The sequence below is a fragment of the Mycteria americana genome, chromosome 2, assembly GCF_035582795.1.
Source record: "Mycteria americana isolate JAX WOST 10 ecotype Jacksonville Zoo and Gardens chromosome 2, USCA_MyAme_1.0, whole genome shotgun sequence".
Classification (NCBI taxonomy): Eukaryota; Metazoa; Chordata; class Aves; order Ciconiiformes; family Ciconiidae; genus Mycteria; species Mycteria americana.
Genome location: NC_134366.1, coordinates 106,561,966 through 106,576,558, shown reverse-complemented (window position 1 = coordinate 106,576,558; position 14,593 = coordinate 106,561,966). Strand labels below are relative to the sequence as shown.

At 42.7% G+C, this 14,593-nt stretch overlaps 1 protein-coding gene across 6 annotated transcripts in view; it reads left to right on the top strand.

Moving 5' to 3' along the window:
- Window positions 1–8,009: 8,009 nt before the first annotated feature.
- ANKS6 (ankyrin repeat and sterile alpha motif domain containing 6) overlaps window positions 8,010–14,593 on the top strand; it is a 46,955-nt gene continuing 40,371 nt past the window's right edge. For 3 of the 6 annotated variants that reach the window (XR_012774398.1, XR_012774399.1, XM_075494171.1), the window contains exons 1-2: window positions 8,549–9,015; window positions 12,176–12,675. Coding sequence is in view for 3 of the 6 variants with exons in the window: in XM_075494171.1 (XP_075350286.1) it covers window positions 8,663–9,015; window positions 12,176–12,675 (853 nt within the window). In the remaining 3 variants the exon portion in view is untranslated. Of the gene's footprint in view, window positions 8,148–8,547; window positions 9,016–12,175; window positions 12,676–14,593 lie in introns of those variants that run through there. The other 3 variants (XR_012774397.1, XM_075494173.1, XM_075494174.1) reach the window with 2 other exon arrangements.

Genomic DNA, 14,593 nt, shown 5'->3' with positions numbered 1-14,593 from the left:
TCACTGGGGCCACAACCGGTGGAGCCAGCGATGGTCCGGAGCCAGCCCCGGGCGCTCCCGGGGCAGGCAGGGAGCGGAGCAGGGCCAGCCCGGTGCTGCTGGGTCATGCACTGCTGGGGTGCGGGGAGGAGGGAGGAAGGCACGTCCTCTTCGCACACTTGCCGCTACCCTTCACGGAAGAGGTGATCTGGTCACCCTGAAGCTTGAGGGACCTTCATGAACACTGGTAGCTCTATGGCAGATACGCAGGGGTACCCCCAGCAAGGGAAAGTTGGGCTGGCACAGGGCTGGCACGGCCACAGCAAGCTGCTTTGGCCATTGGAGATCACGGGCACGGCCCCAAGGCTTGCTGCCTCCTGACAGAGGTAGCCAGGGCAGCAGGAGGACAGCAAGGGAGGTTATTTGCCACAGAGGGACTAGGAAGAGCTTTGCGGCTGAAGGAAACAGGTCGGTAGGAAACCAGGCTTCATCCATTCTGCTGCCTTTAGAATAGCATGTGCTTTAGAAGTAAACAGAACAGGGGCCAAGAAGCCATGGGAGTTAATGACACACTCTTTCACTGAAGAAAACAGTGTTCTTGGTTGAAAAAAAATGTCAACCAATGTGGCCTCAGAGAGAGAAATCCAGAAGACAAGTGAAAATCCCAAATTTATTAGCCGGATAATGGGCAGTCCATTTCACAGCTTGACAGAATTATGGGAAAAAAGCACTGTGGCATTTAGCCGAAACTTTCTAATTTGCTTCATCCTCAACAACGCATCCATACTGCTTTTTCACTTCACCCCCTAACAGGATGCGGCCCCGTCTGTCGAAACTTGCAATCCTGAGGCCATGAGATTACATGAGAATTTGTGATGTTGCGTTTGAAAAACCATAACGTAGGTGTAACATAACTGATACAGTTTCTCTCTCACATTCAGCAGGGAGCTGAAACTCTGCTTTTGAGGTGTCATTTGCTCTATGCATTTTACCAAGAGACCGTTTACTGCACTATCCTCTGCTGTTGGAGGCCTGTCAAGATCAACCCATCAGAGGACTCCGGTCATCCCCAGAGAGCGACTTCAGCCTGGTACGTGGTATGGGGCGGTGCTCACCAGCATTGCTGAGGAGCGGATGAAAACACGCCTGACACTAAGGAAGGGGAAAAACCTCCTCGCTACCAGACAGGGTCATGGCATACAGCTATGAGCTGTTTCCGATTTTACATGATAATAAATATTGTATGTGACAACAAACACAGAGGCTGTCAACTACTGTGGAGGCCTTGCTCTGGACAAAAGGGTGCTGAATAATAATGAGTCATCCTGACGCTGGCAAACTAGCATAAATCAAGTAGTTTAGGTGGATTTGCAGATGAGTGTGTGTGTGTATAGATATAATGTCATTATTTCTTATTCAGCTATACAGTTATCTATCACAGATAATTATATATGCATAAAATCTACTTTCAAAGCATACATACCAGCTGGAATAACTTAAGCATAATAGTAGCGAAGTATGTGTGTGTAAATATGCATTGTAGACAACTACTAAATACCAATGTGCTGGACATAAGAATATACCTTGTATATAAAGGAAGCTGTGTCTAACAAGATTGGGGTCTGAGGAGTTAGGTGGCACTAGTAATTGCACGCCTGGTGATTGCGTTGTCTCCTTGCTCGCCATCCTTCCTGAATAAAGGAAGCCCAACTGGTGTCGTTGGTATTGAGTTTATAGCAGGAGCTCCCTAGTGTCTGGCTGGTGGAGGGGTGAATCCTAAAGATACAGCCAACATTTCTGGAACATGCTGCTGGTTTAGATCTGGTTGTCTGGAACAAATATTCTTGGGTTTTTCCCTTTGTGTAAGGTTGCAAATTACTTACAACCGATAACAGAAATATTAAGCATGAGGAGCCCAACAAGTACTTCCTGGAATGAATCAAAGGAGAAGGAGATCCTCCTGGACTCCCAAAAGAAAATATTGGGGGAGACTGGGAAGAGGTAAAGAGCAAAATGTAGGCCCGAGTGTTAATTACGAACAGTGAGAAAGAAAACAGGAGAGTTCTGCTGCATGTGTTCTTAAGTATTAGAAGAATAAGTATTTTATTTAAGTATTTTAAGTATTAGAGCAATATGGAAGAAAAACAAGAATATGATCACATAACTAAAACACATTTTGAGATAAAAAACTGGGAAACAGAGAACAGAATGTGACAGGACTGCAGGAGGCATGCTGCAACCAGTGGCAGACGGGGTAAGATCGGACAAGACTGCTGAAGAAGACAACCAGCATAGCTACCTCTTGGTCAGATTTTAAAAAGGAAGAAAGGGCTTGAAGAAAAGGTAGGAGAGCATCAGCTTGCTTCCACAGAAGCAAGAAAGGTTACAGCTGGTGGGAAAGTAAGGGTAGTAATAGTAGTAATAATGCCCTTAATGCCCTCAGTAGTAATAATGCCCTTAGAGCAAAGTAGCTGGGAAGGCTTTCTGTGATCATCATAGCAGTGAGGATTGAAAGTAATACTAGTAAATATTAGTTCCCCAGGGATGATGTCCAAGCGCATAAATCTGAGGAAATTCAGCAAGGGAAAGTACAATAATGGTGTTAATGCAAAAATCGTTAAGAATAAATCAGTTGCATTCACAAATAAGTTTGGACAAGATGTAAAGAATGTGAAGTCAAAGACACTTTTTCTTAAACCTTTTTAAGAGTGTATGGGGCTTAATTAAGATGGGACGACTGAAATTTCTGAGCTGAAATACTTTAGGTATGAAGACTTCTGTTCTGAATGTAAAAATGAGCCCCAGAGAAAAAAAATCTACAGTTAATAAGGCAAATGGGTTTCCTGCTATCCGTAAAGCTTGTAGTAATGTTTTAATGGAAAAGTTCCTTTTAAGCAATTCTGTTGTTTTTTTCAGGTTTAATAACAATGGAAGCTAAAACAATTGGGTTTAAGATTTTTTTTAAAGATTAGTAAGAATGTTTAGTGGGCTATAAATTCAGTTGCTTCAGAAGTTTCAGTCAGAAATAAGAAGAGTAACCAGACAAGTCATATAAAACCTATAATTACTTATCTAGGAAGATCTATTATGCCCTCAGTTGTCCAAATTAAAACAGAAGATCAGTGGAATAATTAATGCATTTGAAGAGTTTATTTTTAAGAAGTGAAATCGTATTTTTTCACCAAAAAAAGAAGAAGAAACAAAATATTAACTAAACCTTTCAAAGAGCACTAAGAGAAGAAAACTAAACACAACAATATGTAATTGTTCATAAGAACTTACATTATAGTGAATGTAATAGCTGAAATGAAGAGTGTATCTGTTGCTCACTAAAATATCCATTTGAATTGCAGGCAATCTTCAGTTTACCTAAAATACATGAGCTTATTGAAGAAATTGGTCTACAGACAAGGAAAACTTAAAGCGGTTTAGTTTTAGTTAAGATGAACTATTTTACACATCTATTATTATTAAAAGTTATTTTATAGTGATGACATACACATTGCAGAAAAAAAGAGGTATTAAATTTTGCAAAGGCTTTAAAATTTTCCTCATGCAAAGTTTTCTTTTTCTTTTTTTTTTGTTAGAGCTGTACTTTCAGTCAAAATGAAGCAAAATTATAAAATGCAAATGGGGTGTGGAGAAGCATCAGCTGATAGAGACTGCGTTTTGAATAAACCTGAAGTTCAAATAGCTTCCTAAATTCATAGTTTCAGCAGAAAAGAAAGTATCAAATAATGTGTTTCAAAATAATGTTCCTAGTTTTAGTAACAGCCAACGCTTAGGTATTCTAAAAAAAGGAAAAAATGATCAGAGGAACATGGTGTACAAATACATTGCAGATAGATAGGAAATTTGTTCAAGGAGAAGATTCAGGCAAGTTATAAAACATACCCACTGGAGATAGCTTTGGACCTATGGGTTGTTGTTCACTGGTGCTTTAACTCAGCGTAAAATAGCATTGCCCTGCAAAGAAATGGCCCCCCTCAACTCCCACCTTGGCTGCTCTTTCTCTCCTTTGTCAGCACAAGTGCACCTGTATTTTTAAAATATTATTATTCATCCCATTGGGATTTTTTTTTTATTAATATGCTTGTGTTGAAAGTGCTGTTAATTAAGGCCGTTGCATAGCACAGGCAAAACATGAAATGGGCTGAGCACCCACTTTTCCAGCTGCAGGTCTGTGCCGAAGGGTGGGTGTTGAGGTCCTCGGTGCTTCAGCGGGGACCCTGTTTTACAGGGTAGGCTTTGGGTCAAGAGTGAAGCTGGGTGCATAGTACAGAGGCAGAGCATATCAGGAATTTAGATGAGAGGAAGAACAGTGGGTACGGAGTCCTAAAAATAAAATAGATTAAAAGCACAGACTTGATGAGTGAGATAGAAACTGTCAGCTATTTCAGGGATCTGCTATCAGATTGATGAATGCTGTGTAATTCTCATACTGACATGCCAATAAAAACAGGCAGCATTCAGTGGATCCTACTTGGGCAAGACCTAAGCTGTACGGGTTTGCAGATCTCTGTAGTACATGTATGTGCATATGTACATATATATGTCTACATATATACATATACATATACACACACACACAAAATATCTTGTTCAAAAGGTCCCATGCAAGCCAGGATAGCTTAAAGGTAGTAAAGAAGTGCATGGCAAAAGCACCGATCGGTATATTTGCTTGCTGTAGGTATGTATTGTTGATATATAAATGTTCTCTTTAGCTAAACAGCAAGCATTAACTGCAGGCGGTAGAAGAGGTATTGCACATAAAGGAAGCCATGGCTAGCAAGCTGAGCTGTCAAACACTATTGGAACAAAACTGCGGTTCTGTGCACAGAATATGGTATGATGTGACGTCTTACTGAAGGGACTGTTCGAGGTCTGTTATATGGGAAACCTGACTGATTTTTCATACGTTCTTGTGCAGACACAATGAATTGAAACATGGAGCTGCAAATAATTTTTGAAAGTTTGATCAAAATTATATGGCATATTCAGAAACATATAAATGAAGTAATTTAATCACAAAGTTATAGTAGCTGGCTATAGCAGACGAAGTGCAGACCTGCTATATATGTCATGATTAAAATTCTGAACCAGGAACTCAAAGGAATATTACATGGCAGAATTAATCTTAGCCATCCTATACTGTAGGCACTTACCACCACTCTTTTTTAGTCATTTTTCAAGGTTATTTCTTTTTCTATGCCTAAAAGGAACAAAGTTCACATATGAGTCTAATGATACTGGAGAAATATCTGCTTTTCTCTGATGGTATGTCTAATATATGTGTCTATGTTTTTCTTTAAGATGGAGATAAGAGTCTTCACACAAAACACACGCTAAAACTTTCAGTTTTCTTTTTCTCAGAAGCATGACTTCCTTGTGATTCACATCGGTAAGATTTTACAGTAGAAAATAAGCTTTTTATTCATTGAATTGCCATGAAAATAATGCCATCGTATTTGGGAATTTGAGATGCCATCATCCCCGGACTTTCATAATGAAGATTATGACTGAGTCAGCTATCTCTAGTTTTCTGTATTTCTTTGGAACAGATTGCTTGACTACTTCCATTTTTCCCTTTCTGAGATGCTTTTGATTATGATGGTAATTTTATAGTCTTCCATATTATGTGATTCTGAATTATATATGAGGTAGAAATTTGCTTGTGTATCATGGTATGAGGATATGTCCAAATGTATTACATCCTATTACTACTGTAAGAGCAACAGAATTTTTTGTCATGTTACCTGGCCAATTTGTAGTTTTGCATCACTGCACATCTGCCATATTATACTTACTTTACTAGCTCCACAGGTACATTATATGCCCTAATGGTTTCCTAGGCTTTGTTTTGCAAATGATGAGTTCTGCCTCTTGCAGAACGATGGCTCTACGTTTATCTCCTTTATGTTGCCTTGTATTATAAGTAGCTTTAATAAAGCTTACATTGGCCCATTTATCTCCCTGCTGGTGTTTTGATATCATTAGCAGTGGAGAATTCTGCTAGAAAAGTTTCACAAATGTTGGCCTCACAAATGTTTGCTCTTGCCTTATCTGTTCTGCTTTTTTTGGTGTGCCTGTTCTGTTCCTTGTACTTTTCTCATCTCCTTTAGACTAAAGTAATTTTTTCATTCATCAGGTTTTTCTGTCACTTTAAATGATTTTAACCTCATAGCAATCCCACACTGACCTATACAAAGTAGTACATTGGTGACGTGGAGGAATTTCTTGTCAAAAGCAATGTATTTTTCACTGACTGGACAAACCAGATGCAGTTTGGACAAACCTTCCGAGCGACTAATGCACAATCTGCACTTGAGAATCTTGGTTTTGTTTTCTCCTGTTTTCTCTTCTAACCTAAGCTTTCTCCATCCTCTTACCTAATGAGCAGTTTGAAAGGCTTAGGTTGTTCTTTCATTGGTGAAGAAATCAAGTCCTCTATTTCCCAGCGAGCTTGGTACTGCATCACCATAAGAATAGCACATGATTCTCTATAGCACATGATTCATTTCAGAAGAGATCTGATTATTTCTGTCTTGTCTCATGATATTTTGATTCTCTATCAGTGACAGAAATCACGGAGTGATCATATCTGTATAAATGCCCAGGATGCTGACTGAAGACAGCAATGGCCATCAGATGACAGCAGAACAATCTAGCACAAATAATTTCCTCTCTCATTTTGTAAACCCCAGCAAATATTTCCTGTTGCTTACTTATGAGTTTCTTTAAATAAGAGTTGCATCTTTTGCTGTTAGGTTCCTCATTACATTCATGATATCTTTGTCTGGAGTTTCAAACCATTAGCAGAATTTGATAGCGTAATCATCAGCTACATAACATAAATTTGTACGATCAACATGTTCAGTAGTTTATCTCAAAGATAAACTGGAGCGATCTTGTCACTAATTTGACTATATCTGAGCATGCACTTTGATGTGGTAAGTATGACCCAGTTTTCTTCAATCATGAATAATGTATTGCATTAATCACTCTTGCCATTCCCTTCTTCCAAGCTCTGAAATCTTACACAGAGTGAATTGCACCATCCAGCTTTATTGATAACGGCAAGCTCCTCATACTATCGTAATGAAAGAATGGTTGTACGGGGTAGACCAAAAGTCTACCTAGCCATGCATCTTGCCTCTGATCATGGCCACTATAAGCATGTTTATGCTTAAGGAAATTATTTAACTTAAGTGCGTATGTTACATATTTAACCATTTTACATATTTTACATGAGTTAAGAAATGGTATCTATAATGGAGGAAGCATCACTGAATATTTACCCTGTCTAAGAATTTGTCCTATTCCTTCCGTAATGATAAATTTGCAAAGCTGTAAGTAATTTATTTTTCTTTGCTGTGAATGGGACTTTCCCAGAGGACTGGTTTAAGTGGCCATAAACACAGCCAGGACTCTTTGTTTGCTGGAGTCCTTCTCCAAGTGTAACTTGTTTGGCCCTTTGCCATGATGGTCTGGCAACCTGGATTTGCAAGTGGATCAGAGGCAGAAAGCCATATAACCTCGAAGATATGGATGCCACTGCCTAGAAACAGGGGATGGCTTCATTTAGTGGCATTTGGTGGTTTCACTGCACTCCCCATAACCTCTCCTAGCCCTCTCGTCCCCAAGCCCTCCACCACTGTAATAAGTGCCACGTTCTGCCATTGAAGTCACCGATTTTAATAGATAATGACCTGCTTGAACTTACAGGGACACGACACGATATTCTTAAGTGACTGGTCAACTGCAGTTCAAGAGTTATTTCATCGGTGCTTTATTTTTTTCCCTCACTTTAGCTGTTGTAAATCAATATAACCTGGAAAGGATTTCAGGTTACCTGGGAGGCTGACGCTAAAGAGTAGATACTTAGAAACGCCACAAGAAATCCAAATTTTATGCTCAAACTCTTTAAACTGAAAGACTAACGGATCAGTACAATCAGGGGGCAGGAAATATATATGTTTGTTGGGGAATGACTCAACTGTGAATCCTCAGTGAAGGAAGAGACTGGTTTGGAGCTGAAGGAAAAACAAAGTAGGAAGGTGCAAGTAAAGGCTGAAGTATCACGTAAGCAGAGCGGGGCTGACAGAGAAGGACCGTGCCAGGCTGTAGAAGTCACGCTGTGAAGCCAGAAGAAGGAATTGCTGCGTCAGGTGAGAGCGAATGAGCCCCATAGCGAAGCCTTGCTGCGATGACCCCGGGTAGAAAAACACGTAACGCAGAGACACTTCTTTGTATGGGAGTCAGTAATGGTAGCATGAACATGGTGTGGGAAAACGGCTGCAGCCCAGACGCGAGTGGGTGACAGAAGACACCTGGGGAAGGGGGCAGGAGCCGTGGTGACCCAGGCGCTGGCTGGGGCGAGGAGGGGTGACGCCGCCGGGCCTGCCAGCGGGGACAGGGGAGGGCGGCCCGGCGGGGAGAGGCGTCGAGGCCCCCGGCCCAGGCGGGAGGCCCCTTGCCGGCTCCGAGGAGTGCGGCGTGCGGCCCAGCCCGGCTTCCCCTCCCCGCCGTGCGAGAGCGGCCGGGGCGCTGCGGCCGCCCTCAGCCGGCCTCCTCCCGCCAGCGGAGTCCCCTCCTCCCCGCTGCCTTCCCGGCGGCCGCCGAGCGGCCGGCGGCGGGGGCGGTCGCGGGCGGCTGAGCTGCTCGGGGCTCGCCGGCGCTGCCCATGGGGGAGTGCGGGGTGCCCCCCCAGGTCCAGCTCTTCCTCCGCGCCTGCGAGCAGGGCGACTGCGAGACCGCCCGGCGCCTCTTGGGGCTACCCGGCGGCGGGACCGCCGACCCGGCGGCCCTCTCCTCCTGTGGTACCGAGGAGGCGACAGCGGCGGAGCCCCGCGGCGAAGCGTCCGCCCCACCGGCCCCCGCCGTGCCCGTGGACTGCACCGACGAGGCCGGCAACACGGGTCTGCAGTTCGCCGCGGCGGGGGGCCACGAGCAGCTGGTGCGGTTCCTGCTGCGGAAGGGGGCCTCGGTACAGAGCAGGAACCACTACGGATGGAGCCCCCTCATGCAGGCGGCCAGGTAGCGGGGCGGATCCTGGGGGGGGGGGGGGGGGTCTCCGGCCGCCGCCCCGCCTCGCCGCGGGCCACCGGCCTAGTCAGCGGCAGGGCGGCTACCGCGCCGGCGGCAGCCCCGGGGCGGGGAAGGGAGGGCCGCCGAGGCTGTGCCTCGGCGGCCCTCCCTTCCCCGCCCCGGGGCTGCCGCCGGCGCTCGGCCCCTTCGCCCTCAAAATCCCGCTCCCCAGGCTGTGGGAGGGCGCCCGGGAGCACTGGGGGGGCTCCAGGCGAGTCAGCGTGTGTGAGGGTGGGGGGGGAGGCGCCATGTTGTAGGCCGCGGTGGCTCGTCGCTGGTGTAGTTCTCCCGGGGGGATCCGGGTGGTCACCTGTTCCCTTCCCCGGGAGTGGGTGAGGAGGGGTTGTCGGGTTTGAATTTGGGTAAGTATTACACTGGGGCGTTAGGTTGTCTCTTTCCATATTAAGGATGTGGTGATTGAAGCTGTGCACGCTATTTCTTGAGTAAAGCCATCGCAGAATCGCAGTCAGAGGTAACCTGAACGTGGAAACACTGCTCCCCTCTTTCCTTCTGTGGAAATAAGATATGTGCACACCCTTACTTCATTTTCTCTTGGGTTTTTTTTTTGGTATGTGCGTGTCTTACCTACCTGCTGAAAAGTCACCTCTGACATAAAACATATTGAAGCAAACAGAAATAATTAATTTCACTTGGCTTTTCTGTGTTTTCCTAAATGGCTCACTGGAGGGTATGGAAAATCATTGCTGAGGTTTTTAATGACAAAACTGGATTGCTTTCTGCATCAATGACGCTGTGCTTCGTGTAGTCCACTGCTGGGTTGTGGGAGGTTCCCGTGTTGCTAATGCTCGTGTTTGCATTTATCTTTACATATATAAGTACCCTCTGAGTTTACAGACATGTTCTGCAAAGTTGGAGGGCAGTGTTTTCCTATAATAATTGAATGTTTAATTGAGAGGATAAATGTTTTTTGGGTTTATTTTTTTCTTGTTTCATAACAGATTAAAACACTTGGAAGAAAAGAATCTGTTTCAAAGTCAACATTTCTCTTTTCAATAAAGCCCATAGAAAGTTCCCAAAGAATGAGTCACACAGCTGGCTTCCCAGTAAGAACAAGGAAGACAGGGTTCAACAATTTTGTTATTTTATGAAGGTTAAAGAAAGGAAAAAAGTTGCAGAAGCATTCTTAGATTTTTTTTTTCCCTTAATGAAAACCATATACTCATTCTCTAAAAACAATAAATCACTATAACCCTCTCACTGTTTTAAAGAAATGACTTGCTGCCATTTGAAAAGTACGGTAGATACCATTGAAACCTGTGGAGAAAGCTTAAAGTGGAAGAGCATGTTTCTTTTTTCTTTTTAATGGGTAACCAAAAAGGAAACATCGTGTTTGTACAAACGCAGGTATCGATCTATGTACATGTTTAATTTTCTGGCAGTGGTTAGTCCTGTTGAAATTGGACAGGAGATAGCATATATGCATAAAAATAATCCTGTACAGTGGCTGCAGGCTATACTTAGGTGACACAGTGAAGGCTACCAGGATAGACCTAGGGACTAGAGAGGGCCTGGAGGCTTCCTTCTGCAACTATGTACTTTCTGAAAGGCAACTAGGGAGTTTTGGTCTCAGGTCTGCTGTTAGCGGTTACTAGTGTTCTTCAGGATTTCCTCAACTAATATTTGCTTTGCTGCAGTGTACAAAGGCTGCTTTCAGGATCAAACTCAATTGTGTTAAACACTACACAAGCATATAGTAATGCATGATATATGCAACAAGAGCACAAAGTACACATCTTGTTAATGAATTATGTTTATTAAAATGTGGGATTCCTGAGCTAAGGAACAGTAAAGGGTGTCCATTTTCTCATGGTTAACTAGGCTGGTTGGGTGTATGGCATGCATGATTGTCTTTTGCTTCCTGACAAACTACCAGAGCCTCTGATAGTCAAGTGGTATCAAAGCTGGGTTACTGGTGAAACTGGTGTCAGAGTTCAGTACGCTGACCAAGTTCTTTTAGGTATTGCACACAAGAAGGGTTTAATGCTTTAATACCAAGTTTCCTTATTGGAAGGTACTTGATGTTACGCAGGATTTTGATTTAGCCTAGTGATACAGCAATCTCCTGAAATCCTAACACAAGCCTAACCTAGCCACTGTGACACACAGTTGAACCACAAGACAAACAGCACACCCATTACCAGTCCCTGTATGCTCAACATCATGATGCTGGGCGTCCCCACTTGCTGGGGAGGAATATGTGGCTGGAAGCTAGCTCAAGCTCCTCACTCTCTTTGAAATTTGTTTCATTGGTTGCTCAGTTTTGGTGCTCTGCATTGGGCTGAGCTGCATAGACACTTCCCCCATGCTGGTCTGGCTGACTCGGAAGATAATACTTTTTATTGATTGTTTTAGGGAAGGCCACTCTGCTGATAGAGCCATTTCTCTAAAACAAAGGCCACCCTCTGGTCCCATTTGTGTTGAGAGAAGTTCAGCTTTCTTTACAACAGCTGTAGCCACTCGATATGTTCTTCCCTGAGCTTCATGGGCACATGCCTGTCTTCTCTGAGCCTTCTTCCATTGTGAGGGTTTGTTGATGGTTTACAACTGGAAAGCAAGGGATGATGCTAATACAAAAGATTGGCTATCCAGTTCATAAAACGGTCTTTTTTTTTTTCCTTTAACATTGACTCTTTGAGGTTTTTACGCTAGTTGTTCAATAGTAATGAGGGTACTTAGTTAAGATCCTGCAGACAAACTGGCTTTGATTCCTGAATGTGATACAGGCCTGGAAATAAGAGGATGAAAGTGACTCTGTGGTTTATTGAAGTTACGTGTTGATGTCATGCAGCTGAAAATGAGGCTAGCGTGTTGCTGCTTTGGCCAGAACGTCCTCTTAAGTCGGTGCCTGGTTTATGAGCATGGTCACTGGTACATGTGGAATAGTTTAGTTTACAGTCCTCAGCTGTTAATTGCTCCCCTCCAGTAAGGTCACCACTGTCACATTCAATGGTGTGTGCAAGATCACCCATAGTATATTAGTGAAAAGGCCAATTTGGTAATAAAGTTTTCCATGTTCAGAGTATGTTGGTTTTCTTTTAGAAGCCTCTGCCATCCAAGGTGTTGATTCTCCTTATCTCTTTCTCTCAAGGTTTGGACATCTAAGCGTAGCTCACATCTTGCTGGAGAATGGTGCTGATCTCAATGCACAGAATAAGTTAGGAGCCAGTGTCCTCACAATGGCCTCTAGAGGCGGCCACGTCAGCATGGTGAAATTGTTGCTGGAATCTGGAGCTTTTGTAGACAATTATGACCATTTTAGCACAAGTGTACTTAACAGCAGCAGAGATGACCTTCCCGATATCACTCCACTAATGGCAGCTGCTCAGCATGGACATGAGGCAGTGGTACATCTGTTATTAGACTGGGGAGCTGATTGTAATTATACTGTGAAGACTATGGGCTGGAGTCCTTTAATGCTGGCAGCTGTTAGTGGAAAGGTGAGCTTGGCACAGCAGCTCATGGAGAAAGGTGCCAATCCTGATCACCTGAATGTACTACATAAAACACCTTTTGAAATCTCTGTTGGCTTCAAACACAAAGACATGAAGGACTACCTGGAATCTCTCACAACGATCAGACCCCAGGCAGGTATGGAGTGTTATTTTTTGTTTTGCTTTCTTGAAGGTTTGGTTACATATTTAGAAATTGAAGGGGTTATTTTGTATGTACATGATGATCTTTATAATTTGTAACTAGACTCTTTTGAAAATATTGGAGTAGGTACACCTACCTCGGGTGAGGCAGGAATGCCCAACTTCAACAGATTTCCTCCACGTTAGCATGACAAGATTCCTGTCCTGCAATAAAAATCATGTGAAACATTTTTAAATGTTGTAATGTTTTAAATGTTTTTTGCTTTTAAAACACATGATCCAGGTGCTCATTTAGGAAGAAAATTACACAGGCCTACTTGAAATGGCACTAAAGAAGGGACATCAAAAAGAGAATAGGATATCAAAGAAAGGATATTGCAGACTCAAAGAAAACGTAAAAGATATAAAATCTAGAAAACCTGCCTTATAAGGAGAGACTGAGGAAGTACACTCTGTCTAGTTTCATGAGGAGGTGGTTAAGAGGTGCGATTAATAAAGTGTCCATGTTAAGGACAGGAAGTCCAATACTGGAGGGCCTTTTTATATGGCAGCCAAAGAAAAAACACCTGTGAGTTTAAAGTTAGAAGAATTTGAATGGGAAATAAGATGCTATGTTTTGCAGTGAAGCTTAGACCTGGAGTGACTTAGTAGAGGTGTGCAGTCTCTAACAGTTGCAATCAAGGTTAAATCCCTTTCTAAAACTCGTTATCGTATTGTCTTCACTGGGTGTCGCATAAAAGGCCTGTGACGTGCAGAAAGCCAGATGAGGTTAACCTAACATTTTCTTCTAGCACTCTCTGAATATATGAAACCTCCTCAAAGTCCTTCGATAGTGGACTGTGTATTCTAAGAAAACCAAGTATTAATGTGGATGAATAACAAGTCAGCATGTCCCCTACTTTTCTGTTCCTTATAGGAGAGGGGGATACTTAATTAACTTCAGGACTTCATAAAATTTATAAGCAACCTCCTCCCCTCAAATGTGAATATGCCTGTGTGTGTGCACGCACACACAGGTAGGCACACACACAGTGCTTGTGTATGCACAAAACTACATTAAAATAACATTATTTCAATGCAAAACTCAAGTTAAATGAAGTTAAGAAATGCTGCTTTTATGGTTTTTAATTTTGCTCTGTCATGCATTCATTATGTGCACTGAATGAGATAAGAGAATTGATAAACATTTTGTGACCGTGTAATAATGTGTGGTGGTCATGTAGCTTTAGCCATGAGCGTGGAAGGATATAAGAAATCCAGGATTTTGTAGAGAGAGGTAATATCTTGTACTAGGTGATCTGAAGGCTTAGAAAGGTGTGAGCAAACTTAGACAACAACATTTTGCCTTCAGTCTTAACCAGTATATCCAGTACTGGACACTCAACTGAAAGGACAGAATAGTATATCATGTGTCTTTACCAGTAATTTTCTAAATTTGTGTTTAACTACTAAGCAAATTTGTATTCTGTTGACGGTTTTTTATATGTGATTTCCTAGGATTTTTATTTTTCTTGAAGATAAAGGTTAAACCTACTTGCTGCCACCTGTCAGTTTGTGATGTTAATGAATTTAGCTTTTAAAAATTTTTTACTTATTGAGGATATCTCTCCCAGATATCTTTCCAAATTAGCTTTTCTTTCTAGCTGGTTCTAGAAAATAATGTTATGAATGTCATATGTTAGTTTTGTTAAAGTGTTGTGGATTTGCTTCTTTTTCCTTCTCCAGAAGTTTGTTTATGCTAACAGAAATGCATTAAATCTGTTCCTGAAATCAGACAGTTTGGTTTGGACGTTGTGTTGGACATTTGAACGTCAATAAGTCATTTCAGAGATTGAGACCTTATTCTGTATGTGGCTGTTTGGGGACACTTTTCAAGGTATTTGTGCTTTATGATGCAAACCAGCGCTGGGAGG